Source organism: Porites lutea, chromosome 6, assembly GCF_958299795.1.
Source record: "Porites lutea chromosome 6, jaPorLute2.1, whole genome shotgun sequence".
Taxonomy (NCBI): Eukaryota; Metazoa; Cnidaria; class Anthozoa; order Scleractinia; family Poritidae; genus Porites; species Porites lutea.
Genome location: NC_133206.1, coordinates 33,294,680 through 33,318,372, shown reverse-complemented (window position 1 = coordinate 33,318,372; position 23,693 = coordinate 33,294,680). Strand labels below are relative to the sequence as shown.

Here is a 23,693-nt window from a genome sequence, read left to right as displayed (position 1 = left end):
CTGCATCTTGGGATATTCGCTGCAAGTTTGCCTCATGAGCTGTGTGTATCTTGTTCTTTTGCGATTGTCAAGCGAATTATCGTCTAAAATTGCGTGAAAAACCGTTTACAACTCTTTTCAGGATATTAAACGTGCAAACAGTAAACGAAGGATCGTCCATATCCCGCAATATGGTGGAAGAATGCACGGATGACAGATTCCATCGGCTGTTTTTGCGCTAGAGGAAGTGTGAACCGGTAACCTAGCGGACATGTAATTGGACGTGAAATCCCTGATTCCCGTCATCTGGTTTTGTTTGGGACTCGGCATTTCGTTCCATCGCCAAAATGATGTGCGATATAATGCCTACGATCTCTGAGGACCCGCCAGAGATTAATTATGGGCAAAATGAAGAGACGAACTTCGAACAACTCATGGTTAATATGCTCGATGAACGGGACAAGCTTATGGAAACACTTCGTGAAACCCAAGATTCGCTTGCTCTCACGAGAGCCAAATTAACGGAATGTCAAAAAGAAAAAGATGGGCTTATGAATCACTTGGAAACTGTGCTAAATAATGTAAGAATCTTTTAAGCTGTATTTTTAATATATATTTTTTCTCCTTAATCTGAGGCCTGACCATTCATTCTTTGGCTTACTCAAATACGCCATGTTTGATCTGCAATTGAATGTCATTTCACCGACCAAGTGTTTACATATCCACAGAACACGGGTTTTACTGTACACGAAGAACAGTCTCTGCAGTATTGCAACAAGAAGCTATATCGATTAACTACATTCTCGTTTATTTTCAAGTAAAGTCGCATGGTAAAAATTCCATAATACGTCAAGAATCTTTAAACTGTCGCTCAAGCTTCCAAGCTGCATTCCTGTACATGTTGTCCAAAAATCTTTCGTAGTTTACAGTCTCAAGCATTATTTTCAACCGAGTAAGATGATAATTTGAGTTTGCGGCTTGGGAACTTCTAATTTGCCGATGTGTTTGTGTTATTTCACCAAAGATCATGCATATTTATGCCTCTCCAATCCAATTCGTTTTGTCACTGCTGATGGAGACTATCTCCTTCATTAATCTCACACGTGTTTATAGAAATTTCTGATTTCATTCGGTGGTATTTCTTTTATTTTTAGGGTGATGATCAACTTATTGAAAGACTGGCTGGTTTGGATGGAATTATCAGCGATGCGGGGAATGATCTAAAACAAGATTCTGATAAAAACAGAGTTCGTGTTTTGGCCGAGGTGTGTGGAGAATTCTGTCATTTTTTTAGCCGCTTGTTTTAATAACACCACGAAAATGTAAAGGAATTAGTTTAATTAGCAGTTCCTTGGTTTTCTGTGGAATAATTCACCCCAGAGAATGAATTTTCACTGTAGAGTTTTGCTGTTGCTTCCAAGGTGTTTGTAAACAATACTGGTGGGAATCTATTGTGAATGCTGTGATCTTAATTTAAAAATTTTACACAGATTAAACGGAATTAAACTTGTTTTCAGCTATATAGGTTGTTTTCCACTAGCCTTCAGGCATAAAAATCAAAATAGAGAATAAAGTTATTAGACTATGGGATTTAACAAGTGCAAAGCTCGAATATTGAGTAATATTCTTCATGTTTGACCTTTTTTAATCGAAAAGAACAGTGAAATCTTTTTTTGCACGACTGAATTCCACTATGAGTGTGATGACGCTTTCATCAACTGTTAGCAAAGTACAGGTCGAGTTTCAGACCACCAAACTGTGATGATTGTAAAGAATGTTTAGTTTTTTGTGGGTAGAACAATTGTGTCATTACAATCTGCATTTAATCATGTGTCCAGTATCATCGATCACGTTAGCGAAAATCACGATCGTGCCTTTTATTTTCGAACATTTCTCCCAGCTTGAGGAAAACATGGTGCTGGAGATGTAGTTTGTCTCTTTGCATAGCTATTGAAGTGCCCGTAGTGTGTAATTTCCGGTGAATACACTATGTGGTATTTTATATCGTACCACATAATTGCAGGTTCGATGCGAATACTTTTTTTTGTGTTCATGGTCTACTGAAACGATCAGTTGCAATTTGGCTTGGAATATTTAAGCGGTTGTGTGCTCAAAGATGGTACTATTTACTTCTTGACACCTAGCCACGGAAGATTTTATTAAAGCCCTCAAATTATCAAACAAGTCCATTTTACCACTTGACTTAACTGCATAAAGAGCTTTACCTTCGAATACTTTCTGTTTTTCTTTTCTCGCGTTGGAGAGGAAATTGCTTGCATACAAGTTGTGTTTCAATGTCATAAACGTCTCGCGAACTGAAGGAAAACCTTTTTGTACAGACAGTAGTATGTTTGCTGAACTCTTTAAGTGTAATTTGCATGAGAATAATTTAGTGATCGGCTTTTGTTGAGTTAGAACATGTCGACCGATTCGTGAATGTTTCGCTCCGTGATATCTGTCATCTGTCCCTCTGCAATCAGAACCTTGTTGTCTCTGTAATGTTGCACGGATATTGATATCTTGTTGATATCTCACGATTAGAGAATTCCGTTTTCGCTTGGTGCTGACGAGCAAGGCTCTCCGCTGGACAACTGGCAAGTTAATACGTTTCCCGGGTTGTGTGCGGCAAACAGAAATCGCTTGATATGTAAATATAAAATGACACAAGTTACGGTGTATGGTTTTGATAAGTTACTTGACACTACTTGTACACTTGGTACATTTATTAACTGACAAAACATCATGTGAAAGGTCTCGGTAATTCTGTGGTGAGAAAGTCGACAAAACTCACTTAAATAAAATAGCACAAAGTGAAAGCCTCTTATGCTAACAGACTACCCGTTAGTTCTAATTGTAGTGTTTATTAAGCTTGGGCAAATGTGTACGTCTTTTATTTTACTGCATGTACTTCGTTTTTATATAGATGTGGTGAATTTTAATTTCATTTGATTCTTACTTGTTTGTGATAAGCTGGCCTTTGTGAGAAAACTATAGATTGTGCAAGGCAGTCAAAGACCTGGATTTCTTTAGAATCAATCTCCTTTCATTTATAAAGTTGTAATTTTGGTCAGTTAATTAAGATTTAATTTCTGTTATGTTAATTAATTGTCAAAACTGGTTCATCTTGAGGATCATGTCTGTAAAAGGATTTTTGTTAAATTTATCCCATTTTGTGTTGTCAATTAAACAAAATTGTGAGTGTGCTTTGTTTATCTAAATTATGAATCTATTAAAGCAAATAAAAATAATATTAATACTATCCTGTCTTGCTGATGGTCAAATTTTAGAAACATTTATGCAATCACAAATTTCATGATAACAAATAAGCTGTTTGATTGTTTTCAAATGAACTTTTATTTTGAATATCTATTCAGAAATTTATTTTGTGAAGCATAGATATATATTTCCTCACTGTTTTCTTTTCCTCATAGAATTTAGACAAATTCTGAAAAATGGAAAGAGATTTTTATTCGAGTTTAGGTGGAGTGTTTAATTTGCTTGTTAATCTCTACTTTCTAGCATGTTTTATCGCTGACCTGACTTTACTTATTAATCAAGGTACAATTACATTCAAGTGTGAAACAATTATTAATAATTCGTCAATCTGCATTACTAAAAGAATCATTTAGATACTCATTAGTTCAAAGTGTATGATATACAAGAATTTTTCAGCAGCAAAAAACGTGATTTACAGTCCACAAAGAAGTGCAATGTTCTTTTTAACATTCATTGTTTTCTTAACTTAATACATGTACATTATAGCAATATTTGGTTCAAAACAATGTGGTTATCGGTAATAATAATAATGTTATCAAAGTATGATATTGCCTTGGTGCAATGCTGTTTTTACCAGAATGTTTTGCTAGTTATCAACAACAATATTATTCTTTGATCATTTTGATTTGGTTATTCTTAGCGGTGCCACACTCTATGATGTTTCAAAATTCTCTTCTGTATGCTGTGAATAAACCAAAAGAATAAATGATTTGCGACAAAACACAGTCAACCTCCACTAATGCCCACCTCTCCTACAATGGCCACTTTTTTGGCAAACAGTCAATGACAGCCACCTCTCCTACAATGGCCACTTTTTTCTGTCCCCAGGGTGGCTGTGTGGGGAGGTTCAGCTGTAGGTGCATATGTTTCTGTTGCCTTGCCTTTTTTGTTGGTGAATGGTTGTGTATCAACATTTCACCAAATTTTATCTCACATTTGTCTTGTGGAAAGTGAACTCCTTATACTGATAAATGTGTTTCCTTAGCAACAACTAGACAAGATGATATTAACCTGAATTTCACATAACACTTAGAGAAGGAAATGTCATATTAATGCACTGTTAAAGCATTTCGTTATTAGGATGTAGTCTTGAACTTTTAGAGACACAAACATGTTACTCAATTAGCTGAGTAAATATCTCGAATGATGATTTTGCATTTGTATTATACCATGGTTAGCCAATAACAGACAACAGTGACAGTGTTTTAGTTATGTTGCAGTTAATTTTTGTTTTTCCTTTGTTTTCATTAGCACACATTACCATACCCAAAAGCAATGGATAAATAGAACTTCACTTAAACAAAAAGTTAACTGCAACGGTTACATAGCCTGCTTGGCAGGTGCAAAAATCCGATAATGTCAACAGTCAGTGCGTGACCAATCACAAGTAGAGGGCTTCTCGGCATGGTCCGAACTTAATTACTTTGTTTACCGGAGACGCTTTTTTCAAGTGATATCATAATGAAGCGAAATAAAACATTTTTACTCTTCTGGATTCTAAAGCAAATAGGACAAACACAGACTACAAGCAGTCTCTCTTTCTTTACTCCTTGCAGTCTACAACAAACAATGATCAGTTTCTTGTGAATACACAGGGCTGTCACTAAGTTTTTAAGTTGCTGGGTAAATACAATGAGTAGGCAGGGATTTCTTTGGCCTTACTTCATCAAAAACAACATTTGTGACCAAGAAGTGAACAATTGCCAGCCTGAGATGCGAATAATGAAAGGAGAATTATAAACATTTGTGAAAATCTCAATGGATAATTTTTACCAAAGCTTCAGCTCTCTCTTTATAAACCATTTAGGAGTTCATTCAAGACGGTATATGTTTTTGCAGAAAAGGCAGTCTTGTGAATATCGGCATTACAAATGTCTGGCAAGAATTGCAATCACCTTGAATTGCAACTCAGTGTTTGGACAAATCCAGTATTCAAAACCTCCTGGGCATCTCTGCCTGCTAAACAAGCTATTACAGTTGGCTCTAGTTCGAGTTTTAATGTGAAGTTGCTACAAGTGATTGGAGTAATTTTGATCTTCCAAAGCTTATGCCACATTTCCTTGATGCCTGCATCATGTTTGTCTCTCACTAATGCACACCAGGATATACCCCAATAAGTTACTCATTACGGCTCAGCCAATCAGTAATTTGCGGGCACCAGTGTCCACAGAAATGAGCAAAAGGAGGTTGTTATAGCAGGTATCCCTTACCCTCTCTCCCCAATCCCCCTCCCTTTTCCCCTTCCTGCCTATCCCTTACCCCTTTCGACTGCTACGCAGGCTATGGTTACACATAGTACTCAACTTCAAATAAGCACATCCCTCAGAGCGAAAAATATTAAATAGGTGCCCCCTTGGCCCGCTACCACATCCCTCCTCTTTGAATATACCACAATACAGTATGCGCACATGTTTTCAATGAATATAGTATAATATATACACGCACTAGGATGACCCATTTAAGGACATCACAGTTGAAGACACAGGTGCCATAGGACAGCAACAGGGCGTAGTGAGAGTCAAGTATATGTGTTGCACTCACACAAATTTGGGTTGTAAAAGAAAGAAATATCCAGTTTACTTCTTTATTGGGGCCAAATTCCAAAGAATAAAATAAGTGCCCTATGGAAATAGGGCCTCCCGATCTCTCAACCCAGAAGATGAAATTAGTGCTATAGTTGGTACTATTTTTAAGCGTTTTTTGTAACCTCGTCAGCATTCTATTTTCTTGTAGGATTTTGCAACAATGGTGAAGGAACTTAACCAAGCCAGAGAGCAACTCCTAGAAAAAGATGAAGAAATTAGTGAACTGAAGTCGGAGAGGTGTAATACAAGAGTGAGTACTAGTGTAGGCATAATGATGGGCTTTAAGGTCATTAGGGTTTCAGCTGTAAGCCACTGTTACAGATCATACGAGAATTGTGCGAAAGGTTTTTTTGCTTATGCCATTTATCTTTGTTTGTTACAGCTTCTTCTTGAGCATTTAGAGTGTTTAGTAGCACGGCATGAAAGGTCATTAAGGATGACAGTTGTCAAACGACAGGCAGCCACAACAGGTGGTGTATCATCTGAAGTAGAAGTTCTGAAGGCTCTAAAGTCACTTTTTGAACACCACAAAGCTCTGGATGAAAAGGTATTAAAAATGTACTTAAAATCAGGTTTGTAGCCTTCACTTTAGGGTATATTTTATAAATTGAACGAGTGTAACAGACTCAGTAATGTCCCAAAATTTTACCTCGACATAATCTTGGAATAAATGTGTGCCTATGCGCTAATTCTTTCAATGCAACCATACCTTCATGATTTGTCGCTCTCAGTTACAAGTACAGATGACAGTTTAAGCAAACAATAAAATTATATTGTCACTATTGCTGCCTTTTGTGTGTCAAAGATTGGAAAATTGACAGGAAATTAACTAGAAAATGATTTTAATCTAAGACATACTGCAGTGTATCTAACAGGAAGTGTTCTCTTTTTTTGTTTTAGGTGCGTGAGAGACTCAGGCAGGCTATAGAAAAGGGTAATGCACTAGAAGGAGAGCTAGAAGAAACAAGGGAAAAGGTGAGGACTTGTCAGTATTTTATTCTTTATTTGCAACTTCTTTTATCACTAAATAATGATGTTTGCATTGTTTTTGTTTCTGCAGCTCAGAGAGCTTGAACAGGAGAATGAAGATATAAGACTTCGGAATCTCAGAAGAGTTAGAACCGAAGAAAAACTCCACACTTCAAGTGAAAACTGTGTAGAAAATGGTGATGAAGGTTCTGATAGGGTGAAGGTTAGCTTTTCATGACTCTTACAGGGTTTTTATTAAGAATTCTAGTTAGGTTGTAGCAGGAGAAAGGTGTAGTGTTACAGGAGAATATTTTGAAAGAGGCTCACCAGAGAATTCTCCAATCTGCAAGGCCTAATTAACACCCTGCTGTTGTACAGGTCATACTGTATGTTTGTTAACACATGCGACACTTGACATCATTCTGTGTTCCAGTAGAACAGGGGATGATGAAAATGTATCACGATTTTACAGTGCAGGTAGCTGTGCTGTTCTCTCTGTGTGTATTTCAGCGACTGTTTTTGACCACACACACACACACACAAGGGGACAGGGAAATGTAAGACCAGCTGTGTAGATGGTCACTGCATGTTTATACTCCATGATATGGTTCCTCGTGGATCAATAAATTTATGATGTTGGTGGATCTTGTTTGTAAGAGACCTGGTATCCAAGATAATAATTATTAAGCCCATAGGTTAGGGTAAGGAGGGACAAATGCAGGGATTTTAAAGATCAGCACAGTTAATTGTATCATTGTAATGGAGTTTTTGTGGCAATATTGCAAAAGGGATTTTGCAGCACAGTAAGGTATCCAATTGTCTTTAAGAACGTGGGACCCGTTTCTTGAAAGTCTTGGTTATCAACGGCCCCTAAAAGCCATTTTTGTTTACATTCAAGATAGAGGTTAAAGTACCGGTAGTTTTGTGAATAACAGGGTAAAACTATCAGTTAACAAGGCAAAGTGCACTGGTTTGTTAGCTAGGATCTGCAGTCTTATTCTTTATATTTTGATTTCAATATCTGATTTTGGACCCACAAAGTCTTCAGGACTTTTGAGAAATAGGCCCCAGATTCAAATCCTGCCTACTTAAATTTATTTTTATTTTGGCTTCTGTCTTGAAGTGGGTGTAAAACAAAATTGCTATGGCATTGACCCCACTGTTCTCCAAAATGTCCAAAATGTTAGTGTTATTTAAAAATGTTGTTGTTATGCATGACATCTATTTGCTGATAATAACTGACTGGTTTGCTTTTTAGCATCTCTCCAATGGTCCTGTTAGTCACGATATAAGTGCACATGAAGAGCAAATGGAAGAGATGCAGTTTGTTCTTGACAAACGAGCCAAGGAGGTTGAAAGGGTAAAACTTTAACTTATTGAAAATAACAGTACTGTAGGCAGTCAGAGTAAGAGGAGGGAGAAGTGCACCCTTTGTTTCTCTGGGTAATAATCTATCGCAGGGGCTGTGCTCTAGCACCACCTGTTAGCCTCTGGAAACTTGCTTCTCCCTTTGGGTGACACGAAAATTTTAACGTTTTGCACAAAACTGAAATACTGGACACCCTTTTGTTAGAGCACGTCCATGGGGAAGTTCTTGGGAGTGTGTTTCACTCACAGACCACTGTTGGAGGGGGCGGGCGAGCATGACTTTCCAGAAAAGAAATGGTAATGTTAAAGATAAAACCTGTCAAAAATTATTTGACCATATATTTTTTACATCTTATTATTGTACAAGATATGCCAGCAGACTTTTAGTGTTAGGTTGGATGGCAACCAGCTTTTATCCAGATGGTGACAGGTTTTTTCAAAGCTGTGCTGTGTTTGTTTTCTTTTTAGCTTACAAGAGAAAATAAAGACTTAAAAGAGAGATGCACAACTCTCGAAGAAGAATTAAGAATATGTAATAAACAACTTGATCGAGGAAATACCTCTATACAGAGACTGGAAAGAGATTTAGATGAGGTATGTTTGCTTTTTGTAGACTTCTAGGCCTAATTATGGAAGATGATTTAAGAAATCCTGCGGTGTGCAGTGTTAAAGTAACAAATTTATTATTACTTACTTCTATATTGGGTAATTATAAGACAATAGACTTGACTCACTTCAACAACAAGCTGGTGTTCTGAGTAATGAAAGCATTTGCAACTTTTATGATTATAGTATTTGATTATGCTAACTTTTATTGTAAATAGGCAGCAGCACAGAAATCAGACATGGAGGATAGAATAACAACCTTGGAAAAGCGTTATGTGAGACTTCAGCATGAGGTTACAGCACTTAATGATGATAATGAACGACTAGAAACCGAGTTGGCAAGTAAAGAAAGTGAACTTATACAGGTTAGCAAGTTACTATTGACAGTGTGACATGTTGTTATGTAAACTACTAGGTCTTGGTACTTAACTACAGTCAAGTTTTCCTACGTTAGCTAAATTATTGTAGATGCAATTTTGAATTTGCTTTATTTCTCCCTAACATTTAGGAAGGGATACAATCTACAGTTTTCTGTTCTTTTATGTCTTTCTAGGCAGAGGAGAAGATCCGGCTACAGCAAGAAAGACTGGAACTTGCTGAGCAGAACCTTAACCAGTCCTTGCGAAAAGCTGAAGCATTGCCAAAAATTGAGGAAGAACTAGCTGTCCAAATGGCTGCTTTGAATGAGGTTAGGCTTCGATGAGGGACATTTTAAGTAAAGCACTTCTTTCTTGTTTCTATACTAAAGACCAGATGTGGGTGGAACTTTTAATTGCTCCAAAAGTGAGATTTGATTCTTTGTGTCTTTGTAATCTCTCCTCCCCTCCTCCCCCCATGCAATTACATGACAACACAAAGATTGGTGGTGTAAGAGATGACCATTCTACCTTTTACTTTCTCAAAGGTTTGGCACTTTTAATCTCCTATTAATCTCAAACTCCCATTTACTCCCATTTTCAGTTACTGCATTTTATTGTATTCCATTTTTATGTTGTTGTATTTTATTGTATACCCTGCGAGCAGAGGTTACATTTTCGCTGTGTGAGCTGGCATGCGAAAAGTAGCCTCTGCCGACAACCATTCAATTTTCTATCGGCATGTGCGAAATTCGTCACCCAATTTGCAAGCAAAATTAATCGTCAGGTCTGCCGTCAAATGGCGTGAGTTTCGCGGGAATAAAAAAATTGCATTAACTCTGATCTGCTATGCAAGATTCGCGCAAGACTTGCGTAATGCTCTAAACCGGTCAAGAACAGGAAAAAACCCATTTTTTAAATTTATTTGTCCAGATTTCCGGACGGATTTGAACGTTGTCGGCAGAGGCTACTTTTCACACACCAGTTAACACAGCGAAAATGTAGCCTCTGCTCGCAGGGTTTTATTGTACTTTGTGGCGCTAACATTTTTTATTTGATATTGTACTGCATAAACAAGTTTCAGCATATTTGGTGTTTTGTTTCCAGGCTGCCGAGAAACATGTCTCTGCTGAAGAGACTTTACAGCAGCTGCAAGCCCAAGTTCAGGATCTCCAGGCAGAACTCAATAGGGTGAGGCACTGGAGACGTGACTACATTCTAATAAGAATCTTCTCTGTACATGACTTTCTTATCAGGCAGTAGAGTATGCAAAGACCACACCACACCCCATTTCATTTAACAGACTTTGGTTGGGAAGGGGCAATTGGGAATTTATCTTTGTGAGTATTCTAATTACACCAGAAAAAAAAATTGGTATAAAAAATTTACTAGACAAAATTGATCTGTACTATGGACAGTATGTAAAGATTCCTAATTAATTTCTAGAGGGTTTAAGTCCTTTCTGAGCTTGCTTCAATATCTGCCTTGAATTGTGAAATTGCTGGTTGTACCCGGTGTTGCTGCCATTTATTTACAGGAGAATATCAATATCTTTGTAGGCACGTGAAAGAGAAAAAATGAATGAAGATCATAATGCTAGGTTATCAAACACAATTGACAAACTACTGGGTGAATCAAACGAAAGATTACAGGTTCACCTCAAAGAGCGAATGGCTGCATTGGAAGAGAAGGTATGAGTATGTGCCCTATACTTAACTCATGCTAGTTACCACTTTGTTCTTTTTGTATGTACACAAAACGGGCTTCTATGTTTACTAACTTTGTTGTAGGCCTTTACCGAATAAAATACATTTGTTCTTGTTTAGCTTTGTTATAAACTAAGTACATGTCACTGGAAATTGTTTAAACTCATGATGGTTCTTAGTTATGTGTAGATGACAATGATCAAGCTTCACTTGTAGTACTGCAAGTGTATTCCCATTTGACTATGGTTCAGTAATTTATTTAAGCATTTTTTACCTTTACTGGGTTGTGTCAAGGAATACCTTCCAACCAAATTGGTGAAAAAAATCCTAATTTCCTTCCAAATAATACTGGTGTATTCAACAAAACATTTTCCATTCTCTTTGCAACAGGCTGCTTTAACTCAAGAACTTACTGTAGTAAAGTCACAAGTTGAAGATCTCCAAAGAGAGAAGGTAAAAGGTGGTTGAGATTATGGAATGGTGTGCTTTAACAAAAAAAATAGTTCTGATCTTATGAAATCCTGGTTGCCTAACACACAAGTTGTACCTAAAACCCATTCAACCTGTAGCTTACAAAGATAAGAACCTTGAAGAAAAGCCAACCCAAATAATAATCTAAGTAATGATTAAAACTGAGAATAGGATTTTACTTACATTTTTATGGTAAGTTTTGTGTAAACATAGTTTTTTTTGTCACCTAAGAGACTAATAAGAGTGAGCTGCTATGACTCACTGGTTACTGCTTACAGCTAGTGCAAAACACTGATATTTTACTCCAGTGCTATTCTATTGTAGTTGGGAGATTTTCTGCTTGAAGCTATGTTAAATGCTCTCATGTCTAAGTCAGTAGTTTGAATTTTTTTCCTTTCTAGGAAATATTAGCTCTAGAACTGGGAAGGCTGAATGAAGAATTTGAAAAGTTAAAATCCAAGGTATAATAATTTATATATTTTTGCTTCCCATGAATATTAAGGTCAGGATAATTTTAAGAACTTTGGGGATTTGCTTTAATCAGTAAAATTGGAGTCCAATAGTGCAATCCATCGCTGATAAATGAAAGTCATTCTTAAAAAAGAGCAGAATACCTTGATCAAAAACATAAACATATAAACAACTAAAACCTTTGGTGTGACAGTTTGCTTTAATGACTGTCAAACTTCAAAGATGGTTATGTTTTGCAGCCTTTTAGAACATTTTTTTTCATCATGTACCCATGCTCAGATGAAAACTACAACTGTACTCATACTCAATCCTGTACTCGCAGCCGATTCTGAAGGTCCTAAATACATTAATAAAGCAAGTCAAAGTGCATAAACACAATGAATGTCAAGGCAACCATTTACACCTTCTATATTGTATTTTTGTTCTCTCTCAAATCAGGGTGTCATTGATGCAACTGTAAATGGTCCTGTTGTGCACTTCAGGTAGAGTACCAAAGTTAAGTGAAATGAATAAATATGGTACCATGTGGAACTGATCATTGCAGAGCAATAATTGTTGGAGAAGACTTTTTAGGGACTGCGAGTTGGTTGTCCTAATATTTTTGTTGTAAATACATTATAGTGAACCCGTCAAACGAGAGACAAAAGGTCGTGCTGGAATAGAGGATTCACCCAGTCGAGTATTCACGCTCAATGAACAGGAATGGCAAAAGCTTGAACAGGAAAGTGTGCTAAAAAATGTTGCCATGGCATTTGACACAAATCGATTGTCTGACATTGAAAGTGATGCTGGTAGTGAAACATCAGAGGACAAAGGTGTAGGCGGTGATGCACAGACACTGGCATCATTGTTACAGCAGCAGATAGATGTTATTAACAAGGAACTCAGGTGAGTTGTAATTGTGCTATGGCTTTTAGCCCTTAAAGCTCAAATACTGACCAAGTTTGTCCCCTTTTCAGTCAATTACAAGAGGAGCACAAGTCAACAGAAAGAAAAGCCCAGGTCCTGGAAAGATCTGCAGTAAAAACACCTATGCATAAAGATATGTATTCAGCTTCTCAACAAGTACATGTAAGTGTAATATCTTTCGCATTCAATAGAATATGTTGAACCATATGTCGGTGAATTTTTTAAACCAACTTTGTGTTCACTTTGACAGCTATGCAAATGTTGCCAAAGGTGATAGATTGAAAACTTTATGTCTGACTGCAAAACATGTAACATTTTGTTTCCAAATCATCATGATATGGCCATGCACACACTGAAGAACATTAGCCAAAATACTTAAAAGGGGGAAGCCTTTGTACGTGTATAGGGATCTGCATCCCTAACTTCAGGAATCATGTAGTGCGTGACACAATTTGATCCTTGTGAGATTGAGCAGCATTGTAGTCATCAACAACGAAGTATCCATCCTAGAATCTGTCATATTGAAATGTAGTACATCTTAAACATGCAACATGAATCATGTTTCTAATTATTTAGTCAAGCTGTGTTGTTTTGTCTTAAATGTTTTCAGGAGCTGGTTGCATCATCTACATCTTTCCCATTTCCTCCTCTTGATCCAATGGACACAACACCAATCTGGGTATGATCAGTTCTTCAGGCACATTTTAAGTGTTTCTAACATGAAACCATTCAGAACTTGCTTTGTATTTGATGTTCATGTTTTACATTTTAACTCCAGGTGAGATCAAGTAAGGAGAATTCACTTAATACTCTTGAAGATGCCCACACGCCACCCACACCAAGCTCAACTGCATCTGATTCAACAGAGAGTTCTAAACCCAGTCAGTCAGGCATAACGTCTAGTTTATCACCGGATGATGCTGCAAATACGGTTCCTTCTACAAATGGCATAATCAAAACAAGGTAGGAAACAGACACAGTAGCAACTGTTTTGTTCTCCTTGGCTATGTAACCTTATCTTGAGCAATGAAATTAGACATGGCTTACTTTTATTATTATAAAGACTCTGAAGTTTAAATGCAAGCTTTCTAAAATGTCACACAGTCAAATGTCATTTTATTGGGTTAAAAGGGTAATTTGTTTGGAGAGTTCCAACCATACTTGCAATCACATCAACAAGTATCAGACCAAGCTGCAAAAAAGAAAGTGACTACTTGGATTGATATACTTTGGTCATGACTCACAAACACAACCTTTTGACTACCTTCAATTAAACACTTTAAAATTGTCAATAGGTTGTGCTTTTGGGTGAGAAACAAAGTATTTTCCTGTGTTTCTTTAACCCATTCGCCCCTGAACCGCCCGTAACCGCCCGTGCGGATCCAGGTCCTTTCTACCCATTGTGACATCATCAGTTTTAACGGTCAAGGACAACTTTCTTCGCTAACTTGTGCAGAGTGAAGAGATCTTTCAAACCATACCAGAATGAGCACAATTTAGTCAAGGACACCGGAGAAACAAGCAAAAAACCACGTGACATTGACCGGAAAATCTCCATGAAAATCTTGTTCCATTACCCACCTACATTTCCTTTCACCTAATCCTAAGATCCTAACAGCTTTCCTAAAAACTCTTCCCACCAAAATGAAGCCTACTAAATGCCCAGCAAGAGATAAAAAAAAATGAGGCAAGAAAAGCGAAAAAAGAAGGGAGGAGAGAAAGCGAAAAGGAAAAGTCAAGACTGCTGTGTCACTTTTAAACCCAAAAACTATCTCGAAATTTTGCTTTCTGCGCGTGCCCGAACTTCGCAAGCTGATATTTTGCATCTGGATCAGAAGGCCGCGAAGTGTACGACCTGTAAACCGGTTTGTGGTAAGTTTTAGCTCTTTATAGCACAACAGTGACCAGAAAACCACTCGACTAGCTTCAAAACGCGTTTTTCGGCAAAATCTCCAGGAGCGAATGGGTTAAATATAATCATCATCCCTGAAAGGAGTGACAGTGGCATTTTATTTTTTAAGTTCAAAGCGTACTTGTGTATAAGTTTCTGTTACTCGTGTGCAAAAGTTGGTATATATCTCAAGTCAATTCAAATCCTCAAATTTTTCAGGGATAGTTCAGCAGACTCTTTGCCAAGTATCACTAGTACAACCAGTAGTGCAGAATCATTATCCAAGAACAAAGCACATAAAAAGGGGATCAAAGGATCTTTTGGGCGTATTTTTGGCAATAAACCAAAAACTAAGCAAAAGGACTCTGGGGAAGTCCCCACAGACTCTTACTTGATGCCTGGTGAACCAGTTCCAGGAGGTTCAGGGCAGCGAGAGTTAGACAGGAGAATAAAAAATAAATCACACCTGTTAGCGGAGGCATTAGCAGCTGGTACACCTTTTGCTTTATGGAATGCACCCACTGTTGTGGCTTGGCTAGAGGTGAGTTGGTATGCTGTGGTCTGCATTTCTGTGCAGTGAGTTTAAACTAGGAGTTACTGATGATTCACCACATTTAACACATGCATAATAATTTTGGTGGCAATCAGTTTACCTAATGTTTATGATGCATAATTTAGACATGAAACTGCAAGTCAATGTTAGAGAATTCTTGGGCCGTACATATCCTTTCTTGGAGAAAATGTTTGAAGGAATTCATGCCTCTTAAGTAAACATTTCCCTCTCTGTTACAATTTCAAGAATAATATTAATGTAATGCGCTTTTGTTTATCACTTTGTTGAGCCGGTAAGTCGATTTATTATTAGACTATAGGAATTTATTGGAGATTGTTTTTTCAATTGTTGTAGTTGTGGGTTGGCATGCCTGCTTGGTATGTTGCTGCTTGTAAAGCAAATGTGAAGAGTGGAGCAATAATGTCGGTAGGGAGTCACACAGTTACCTGTTTTTTTAGGCAGTACAAAGCAAAAGGAAAGACAATAATCCTGTCCTGTTGAGCTTCTTATATTTGTACATTACCAAAGTGCAGGAGAGAAAATGTGTATCTGATGTTTATTTATACAGATGTCGCGTTGCTTATAGCCAGACAAAACTACTGGGGACCAGCCATTAATGGTAGGCTGGGCTCTGTTTAAGTAATCGCTCATCTTGTCCAACAACAAAAAAATGCAACCCGAAGGGTTCTGTGCCTCATCTATTCATTTATAACAGAACCAATTCCATTTCCCAGATGCCATTATGAGAAGTCAGAATAAAACATTTTTTTCTTTTAGGCTTTGTCAGATACTGAGATTCAGCATGAGATTGGGATATCCAATCCTCTACATCGACTCAAGTTACGACTTGCCATTCAAGAGATTGTTACTCTTACAAGTCCATCCTCACCTACAACTAACAGAAATGTAAGTTTTGAAATTGTGTAAGTTACATTTTTTTTGTGCTTGTTGTGCAGTCTGAGGCCAGGAAAATTGCTCTTAGCTTCTGATTGGATGAGGTATCAGAAAGAATACAATATTATTTAATGTTATAAGAAGAAGTCACACTGTTCAGCTTCTTGCTGTAACCAAACTGCTCAGCATCGTGTGTAGAAATGATGAGTGAGATACATGATGTGTGTTCTGATTAGTCATCAGTAAAATTTTTTTCACAAGAAGCCTCGTCTGAAGAATACTATACATGACCAGTTGAAATGTTAGGATTTAAGTCCCTAGTGACCATATATGTTGTGATACATGTACAAACAGTAAAATGATTATTACTTTTTATCAAAACCCCTGACCTCCTGGTTATTTTGCAGTCATTAGTCTATGGTGAAATGAACCACGATTGGATTGCCAATGAGTGGCTTCCAAGTCTAGGTCTTGCTCAATACAAGGTGAGTAAACTCCCTCCTGACCAATTACAGGTGTTATCTGATCACCTAAAAATTTCTTACATTACTGGACTCAACTAAAGATAGAAATTGGGTTGTATAGAAATAAATTACTTAGTGACTTAGTTTTATCCTTTGTTCAATTTTTATTATTATTATTATATTGTTTGTTTGTTTTTATGCTGATGAGTTAAGGGAACCAAAAGGTGTTATTGTTCTTTCACTAAAATCCTACTGCGATAATAACATTAACCCTTGTATGTTGTCTCCGCAGAGCTCTTTTCAAGAATGTTTAGTAGATGCAAGAATGCTGGAACACATCAGCAAAAAGGAATATCAAAAATATTTGAAAGTAGTTGATAGTTTTCACAGGTTTGTATGATGATGCCTAGTCGATGGACTTATTTACTGACTGATGCTTAAACTACTGATTGTTGACTGTTTGGCATTAGTTGGTGGTAATTTGCAGTTGTTATATGTGAACTTTTTGTACATGTGCTGTGCTTTTTATACCTCTAAACATTTCGGTAGGGTTTTCTCAACTGGGCAGGGTAAGATAGCAAAAACATGATAAACAAAAATCTTGACTTGTCCCTTTCATTATCCTTTGTTGGCACAACAAAATCAATCATAGCATCTTGTCATCTGTAAATGTAAATGACAGAATGATGTGCACTTTAAAACGTAATATGTTTTTATCAGTTTCACTCATGAACTTTTTCAACATAACAACTAACAAACCTTTATCCTCTTTTCAGGCACAGCTTACAGTGTGGTGTTAAATGTTTAGGATTTATGAATTATGATAGGCGGGTAGGTGTTTGTTTCTACATTGTAGTAAACCAATGCAAGTGGTTGAGTAGAACAATATCATTATTACATTGTGGTCTGCTTCTCATGAGTCAATGCTAGATTTGACACTTACGTTTTGCACAAGTATATTATTTTTTGTAATATATATCACTTTGCATCTTCAGTAAAATAATGCTTATGAGTGCTTAAGTTAGACAGCTCATGGCAAATTGTTGATAAATGAGACAAAAAAAAAAAAACACACGGTCCAAGTACTGTAGGGACTTTTTGAAACTCCTGAGTTGACAGATCACCAGTCTGAGTTTCTACAGATAACAAGTCTGATCTCTTCACCCCCCACCACCAGATATAAGCCCAACAAAAACCCCTTGCAGCATATGAGATGCCCCTTAAAGAACCTTCTAATAGACGACTTTACTGGATGAACTGTTTTTTCTTTCCCTCGAGTCATTTTGTGATATGAATTAAACTCTGTACCCAGCTACAGTATGATGGCTCAATAAATATTATATCTTTAATTGGCTACTGTCGGTTGTAATTTAAAGTAATGAATAGTGAAGTAGAAAAGAAGCAAAAAATTGTATGTATTACTTAACAGTTTAGAGATATTCTTTTGGCAAATAGATGATAAATGTCTTTTTTATTCTTCAAGTTGCTAGAGAAAAGAAGACAAATGTGTGCAGACGAGTCAAAAGGTAAAAGCTAAACTGGAAATTATATTGTTAACAGTGCCTGCAAGAGTTTATCCCACTGACTCAAAAGAGAATTGCAAAATTGGTTTTAAAAGCAGCAAGTTGCCCGATATGTAAATTGCACTGGCTGCCAACCGTAGTAACAAACTGATTTCTTTAGCTTGTTTCTGCATCCTGAACCATACTAGAGATTTTTTGTAGCTTATAGAGTTCACGCTGGGACACCATTCAAAAACCCTCTTAGCCTGTCACCTAGAGTAAATGTTCAGTGATTGTACCAAAGCGATGTTATGATCATCATTTTTCAGATGTACTTGTCTGGAGTAACGATCGTGTAATTACATGGCTTAAGAAGATTGGACTGTCAGAATATGCAGACAATCTTCCTGGCACTGGAGTACATGGGGCAGTTATTGCTTTGGATGAGACTTTTGATCACAGTACTCTAGCGTATGCCCTACAGATACCCAGTCAGAACACACAAGTAAGGCTTCTACGTTTTATTTCTTATTTAAGCTAAGGTTTCATTCTCTCTTCTTCCATGGTGTCTTCAGTCTCTGTTAAATGTTATTTGGTACTGAGTTTAGTAATGTGGTTTTCAAATGAATAATGCCATATTCCACACAAGTCTTATTTTTATTTTTGTTGTTGTCGTTCAATAGGGTGTTTATCATTTCTTTTTAGTTCTCACTTTTTGTGCAAATTCTATACTCATGTAGAGAGATGTTATGATGTATGAGTTCACACGATAACACCCCACATCTCTCATAGGGTGAACACCATTACTTTGTTAACCATCCCCTGAGCAGAACCACTGTAATACCCAGTTAGCAGGATTATGGGAATTGTGCCCTCTTTCTGTCAACTTGACCTTGTTAATAATAATAATAATAATAATAATAATAATAATAATAATAATAATAATAATAATAATTCCTTCATTTACCGACGGCATTATTTACAGCACTAATGCTAGTGGGACCGAGCAAATGCCTGAAACAAATAATTCAAATTGAACTTAACAGGGTTAAGAATCCCAACTGGCCAGAGGCAAACCAGCTGGCTATTTACAAGCATGGCTGAGGATTTCAACTTGCGGCTACCTAGAACAAATCCAGCTAGTGGTCGAAGCGGGACTTGAACTCGGGGCCTCTGAATTTCAAGTCCGGCGTTCTAACCACTTGGCCACGCTTTTCTCCTGGGTACTTCATGATGCTGAAAACAGAGATGTGTGGGTGACATCATCTCCAACTGTGCCTTTAGTGTTATGTACGCCTTTCCGGTTTTCATGTTAGTACTTAGTCTATGTAATTGATGTTGATTTATTTTGTAGACACGTCATGTTCTTGAGCGAGATTTCAACTGGCTCTTGGCAAATGCCACTGACAGGGAAATTGTAGATGAAGTAAGTTTTGCCATTCTCTGTGAATTTTCGTCTGTTGTGGCTAGTTTTCCATCAGATCTTTTACTAGAGGATTCAACTGAGAAAAAGAGGGGAAGGAGTGGGAGGGTGGAGAAAAGCCCCCCCCCCCCCCCATCGCATCCTCCCAATCGCCCACCCCTATCGACTAGATATAGGCTGGATATGTGAAATCATCTGGCTCTTTATACACAAGTTTCTCACTTGAAAACTATTTGATGCATTTTGTTACTGCAGTGTGTTATTAAATTTCTATGTTAGAAACAATAAAATCTAACTTAAGTTACTTTGCTGCAGCTTGGCAATGGTGGTGAGTTTAAACGTTCCAAGTCTTGGCGAAAGATGTTTAAGCAGCGAGATAAAGGAAAAGACAAGACCAAAGAGAAGGAACCTGTAAGAAAGAACTCCTCTGGATCTGAATCATCACTCAGTCAATCAAGTGTCACTTCATCTCCAAAGACATCAGCAAAAAATACAAAGCATGGTGTAGCAAGTAATGACAGTAAAGCTTCAGGTAAAATATTGTTTTATGTAAGAAGGTGTACTGGCATTCATTAGTGGCCAGAACTAACTCAAGAAAAATTGTTAGTTTCATTTTGTCAGTGCAGTTGAACAGCCATTAAGTCACCACCCTTGCTACTTAATGGCAGTTGGCCGCTCATAAGAGGTTTGTCAGAAATTAGCACAAGTCACTTTATTGGTTTGAGAAAACTGTTGCACAAAAATAAAAACATCCCTTCAAAATGTTGTGATGAAGTTCTTCCAACTTGACACAAACAATACCATAAACTATGGTGATGCCAAAAGCTGACTATGGCCGCTTGGTAGAGGTGGCTGCAGTAGAGATTTAATTTACTTCTACAATAGTATAATGAATGGATTTATTTTAGGACTGTTTACTGTTTCAGGGTACGTTTTTGCTCATGTTATTGAAAATTCATTTTTCCCTTCATAATTAACGTATTGGCAATTGCATACACTGCATAGTTTTTAAATAGTTCTGTGTTTATATAATTAGGGAGACCTTTTCTAACGTCAATTTCTTCTGCCTTAGATGCTCTGATTACAAGCAGCAATCTTGCGTAGCAGCAGTTGGGCAATTGAAGATGTGGCAGTTCGGTAAGGAAGCATTAAATAATCAATTACTCCACAATGATATGGTTAAGGTGCTTAATACGAATATCTCTCCCTCTACAGAGGCTACAGCTAGAATTCTAATAAAGATTAACAAAATGGTAACCGCGGGGAAACAATGGGATGAAAGAAAAGGCCGCCCATCATCCCCCTGCTTTTTTTTTCCTTTCATCTTAGCCTCCTCATGAAACAAAGAGGCCTGTGCGGAGGCGTGAAGCTAAGCTTCGTTAGCAAATATTAACACCAAGATATTTTTCTTCTTTTTTTCTTTCCAGATGTCAATTACGTTGGCTCATTAACAATAATAAATTGTTAATCAAGTATGCTTAAATTATAGATACAAAATTTATTTTTTCAGTTAGACAGGGTTATTAACATTGCCCAACTACACTAGTCAGTTGTAGTGCTTAATTTTATGGCATTGTAACAAAAGATTTATTATGCAAAGGAATTTGCGTGGGGTTAGTGGGGACCAATATTGGTCTCCTCCAATGGTTAAAAGGTTTCCATGAATTTCTATACATATATATATATATATATATAAAACCTATCCGACTTGTGAATATTATTAATAATGTTGGGTATGAATTTAATTGATGAGAATTATGCACACCCTACCTGGGTTTTATGACTTGCGGTTAATTCACAAAAACCCAGCCTCGCCATCAAATAACTCGCCCACAAAAAGTTAATTCGGGGCGAGCTTTCTTTCGTTTGGGCGAAGTAACCAGTTGTCATTTTCCAGATTTCCTCCCTTGATGTTAGCCCTGAAAGGAGCGTGACCTTGAGTATTCGAGAAACATTTTTGTGGTTGGTAAAATAGCCAATTCTCGATTTATTATTTTTTATTTGCAATATTCGTTTCCTATATTTCTTTTCCTTTTTGGAGAGGATAGCTAAGTATTCTTGTATTTAATTTGTTATTTTTATAAGTGTTTGCTAAGTAATTACTTAAAGTTATCCTGCCAACCAATTTGTTTTGCAACAAATTATCATAATTGTTGTTTCTTCACTATGTCTGCATATTGGTAGAAATCTTTTTTATCAACCGTACAATTTATAACTACGAAAGACGTAAACTGGAAACGCCCCCTTAATTAGGTTTGTTGTAAATCAAAGTAACGCTCTTTATTTTACTTTGCCAATCAGACAATTTGCGCATTCTCTGTAAGAAGTTGCGACTAAACTAACTTGTTGTCAAGCAACTTCGTTACCAGGGTTTCTCTTCTTTCTGTCCCCTGAAGAACTACATTGGTTCCTTGCCTCGATTGCAAACTAGTTCCAGGTCACTGCCGAATGTCGATGTTGTAGTGCGTTACCAAAGTACATCCGTTTATTAGTGAGATCTTTATGTTGTTAGTAGGGTTCTAAAACAGCTGAGCCAAGTGCAAAGTTTCCGCCAGTATCTGCAGCCGAGTCTTGGCGTGAACGTATGCTGGTTTTAATTTGAGATAATTAGGTAAATTAAATTAAAAGGGTAATTGTACTTTTTCGAAATTTAATTGAATGAAAACAGTCTCTCCTAATGAATCAAAGGGGGAAAAGAATTATATTGATAAAAAGTGTGACCTTAAAACGCCCTTCACGTGGTCATTATCAAGTAACAGGCATATTTGTTCTATGTACATGTAAATTGCGCCGCGGGTAGACTGAGAGTAGGGGTGGTGGGGCTGAAGCTTGTACACGGAATTTTACGCCATTCTTTTTTTCAGGTGAAATCCTATTGTAAACACTTAAGGCGCAAAACTGAAACCTATCAAGATAGGCGAGAAGTGATAAACACTCGAGCTACACTCATTACTATTTCCACGAGGGAACTGGCTGGTCCGCGTTCGTGGAAATAAAGGGCAAGACTTCTTGGGGAATTCCCTGCTAAATTTCCCCCCTTACTTTAATTTACGGAGAGATTGTGGAGAGAGAATCCTAGTGTCCTTTACCCGTCAGAATTGGTGCGGGGCCTGGAAATGGTAGGGGAAAGCAAATCGAAAACATTTGCTGATCAACAATTCTGGTTGGTAGTTTGAACTACTCTCCAGTTCAGTGCAATCTCTCATGGCGGTTTACTCGAGTTGTGTATCTTCTCGTTGATCTTTTTAGGTGTGCCCTGTTCTTTGCAGAAAAGATATGTTGACCATTTCAGTGTTGAGTGAATTTTGGTCATACTTCTAATTTGTACAGAAACTCTTTGAATATATAGACAATACAAGAATAATTTTGATAACAGCAATTTGTCTACTTCATTAGCTGGCTTTTTCGTAAATTATTGAAGGAAAATTGGGTACTGAATATAACACGGCAAGCATAGTATCTTCAATTCCTCAGAGGACTGACAGTAGATATGGTTTACTATGTGATTCCATCTTATTAGCTCTCCAAATGTGGTAATTAAAGTAAGTCCGGCTTGCATGCGAGACAGCGAAATGTTCGTGGTCTTTTACGACTTCTCTAGAAATACTGTATGTTTTTCCCCTGGAATTGCGGAAATGGTATATATTGCTAAAAATCAAAGGTCTTTGATTACTTAATATGGAAATAGGACGAAAAAGATAACAAGCCGTCACTGGTATAAATTTTAAGTGCTCTACAAATTGTACTCACTTTTAGAAAGAAAACAAAACCACAAATGTCAGCCCCTTTATATAATGGTAGAATTTCCCACTAATCTTGGCATTATTTTTTTTAAAAGCGCTCCCTACGTAGGAGCCACTTATATGTCCTTTCGTGACTGTATTTATTCACAACTGAGAACAGTGTTCTTTTGTTTTTCATTACTGCTGTACATCAGTTTGTAACATACAAATAAAACTTTGTTATCTCTAATGTATATGTACCCAAATATCAAGAACTTGAAATACAGTTATATTTTCTTACAAGTGACCTGCAAGTATTTTGGGGAGGGGTTCGGGTAAAAGGGTATCGTAACACTACAGAAGTGATTTAATACAAGTGACTTGCAATAGCCTGCGAGCAAGCTCTCCGGGGCGCTCTGTCGGCGGGGCGGGAAAAGGAAAGAGAGCTTGCAACTACGTCTCTGGAATTTGAATATCTGCATCGAAAAGTCGACTAGGCTAGACTTGCAAGTACTATATTTGAGAGAGGGCGTTGGCGCTGGGGTGGA

The 23,693-nt window shown here is 37.2% G+C and overlaps 1 protein-coding gene across 1 annotated transcript; it reads left to right on the top strand.

The window, feature by feature from the left end:
- Positions 1-23,448, top strand: LOC140941800 (liprin-alpha-1-like). Its single transcript, XM_073390814.1, has 31 exons — positions 1-560; positions 1,134-1,244; positions 5,989-6,090; positions 6,223-6,387; positions 6,741-6,815; positions 6,901-7,032; positions 8,068-8,169; positions 8,646-8,771; positions 9,002-9,148; positions 9,337-9,471; positions 10,247-10,330; positions 10,699-10,830; positions 11,236-11,298; positions 11,718-11,777; positions 12,226-12,269; positions 12,409-12,675; positions 12,747-12,858; positions 13,307-13,375; positions 13,475-13,659; positions 14,807-15,128; positions 15,495-15,566; positions 15,918-16,046; positions 16,442-16,519; positions 16,791-16,888; positions 17,275-17,329; positions 17,982-18,024; positions 18,330-18,505; positions 19,355-19,426; positions 19,739-19,955; positions 20,496-20,560; positions 20,851-23,448. Exons 1-30 carry the CDS (start codon positions 327-329, stop codon positions 20,525-20,527), a joined length of 3,639 nt encoding a protein of 1,212 aa, XP_073246915.1. The 5' UTR covers positions 1-326; the 3' UTR covers positions 20,528-20,560; positions 20,851-23,448.
- Positions 23,449-23,693: the final 245 nt, after the last annotated feature.

Excerpts from the sequence above, each read along its gene's own strand:
- LOC140941800 (XM_073390814.1), top strand. The coding sequence starts at position 327 with ATGATGTGCGATATAATGCCTACGATCTCTGAGGACCCGCCAGAGATT. Across the intron at positions 10,831-11,235 it reads TGGCTGCATTGGAAGAGAAG|GCTGCTTTAACTCAAGAACT; the intron begins GTATGAGTATGT and ends TCTTTGCAACAG. Across the intron at positions 18,025-18,329 it reads GTGTGCAGACGAGTCAAAAG|ATGTACTTGTCTGGAGTAAC; the intron begins GTAAAAGCTAAA and ends ATCATTTTTCAG.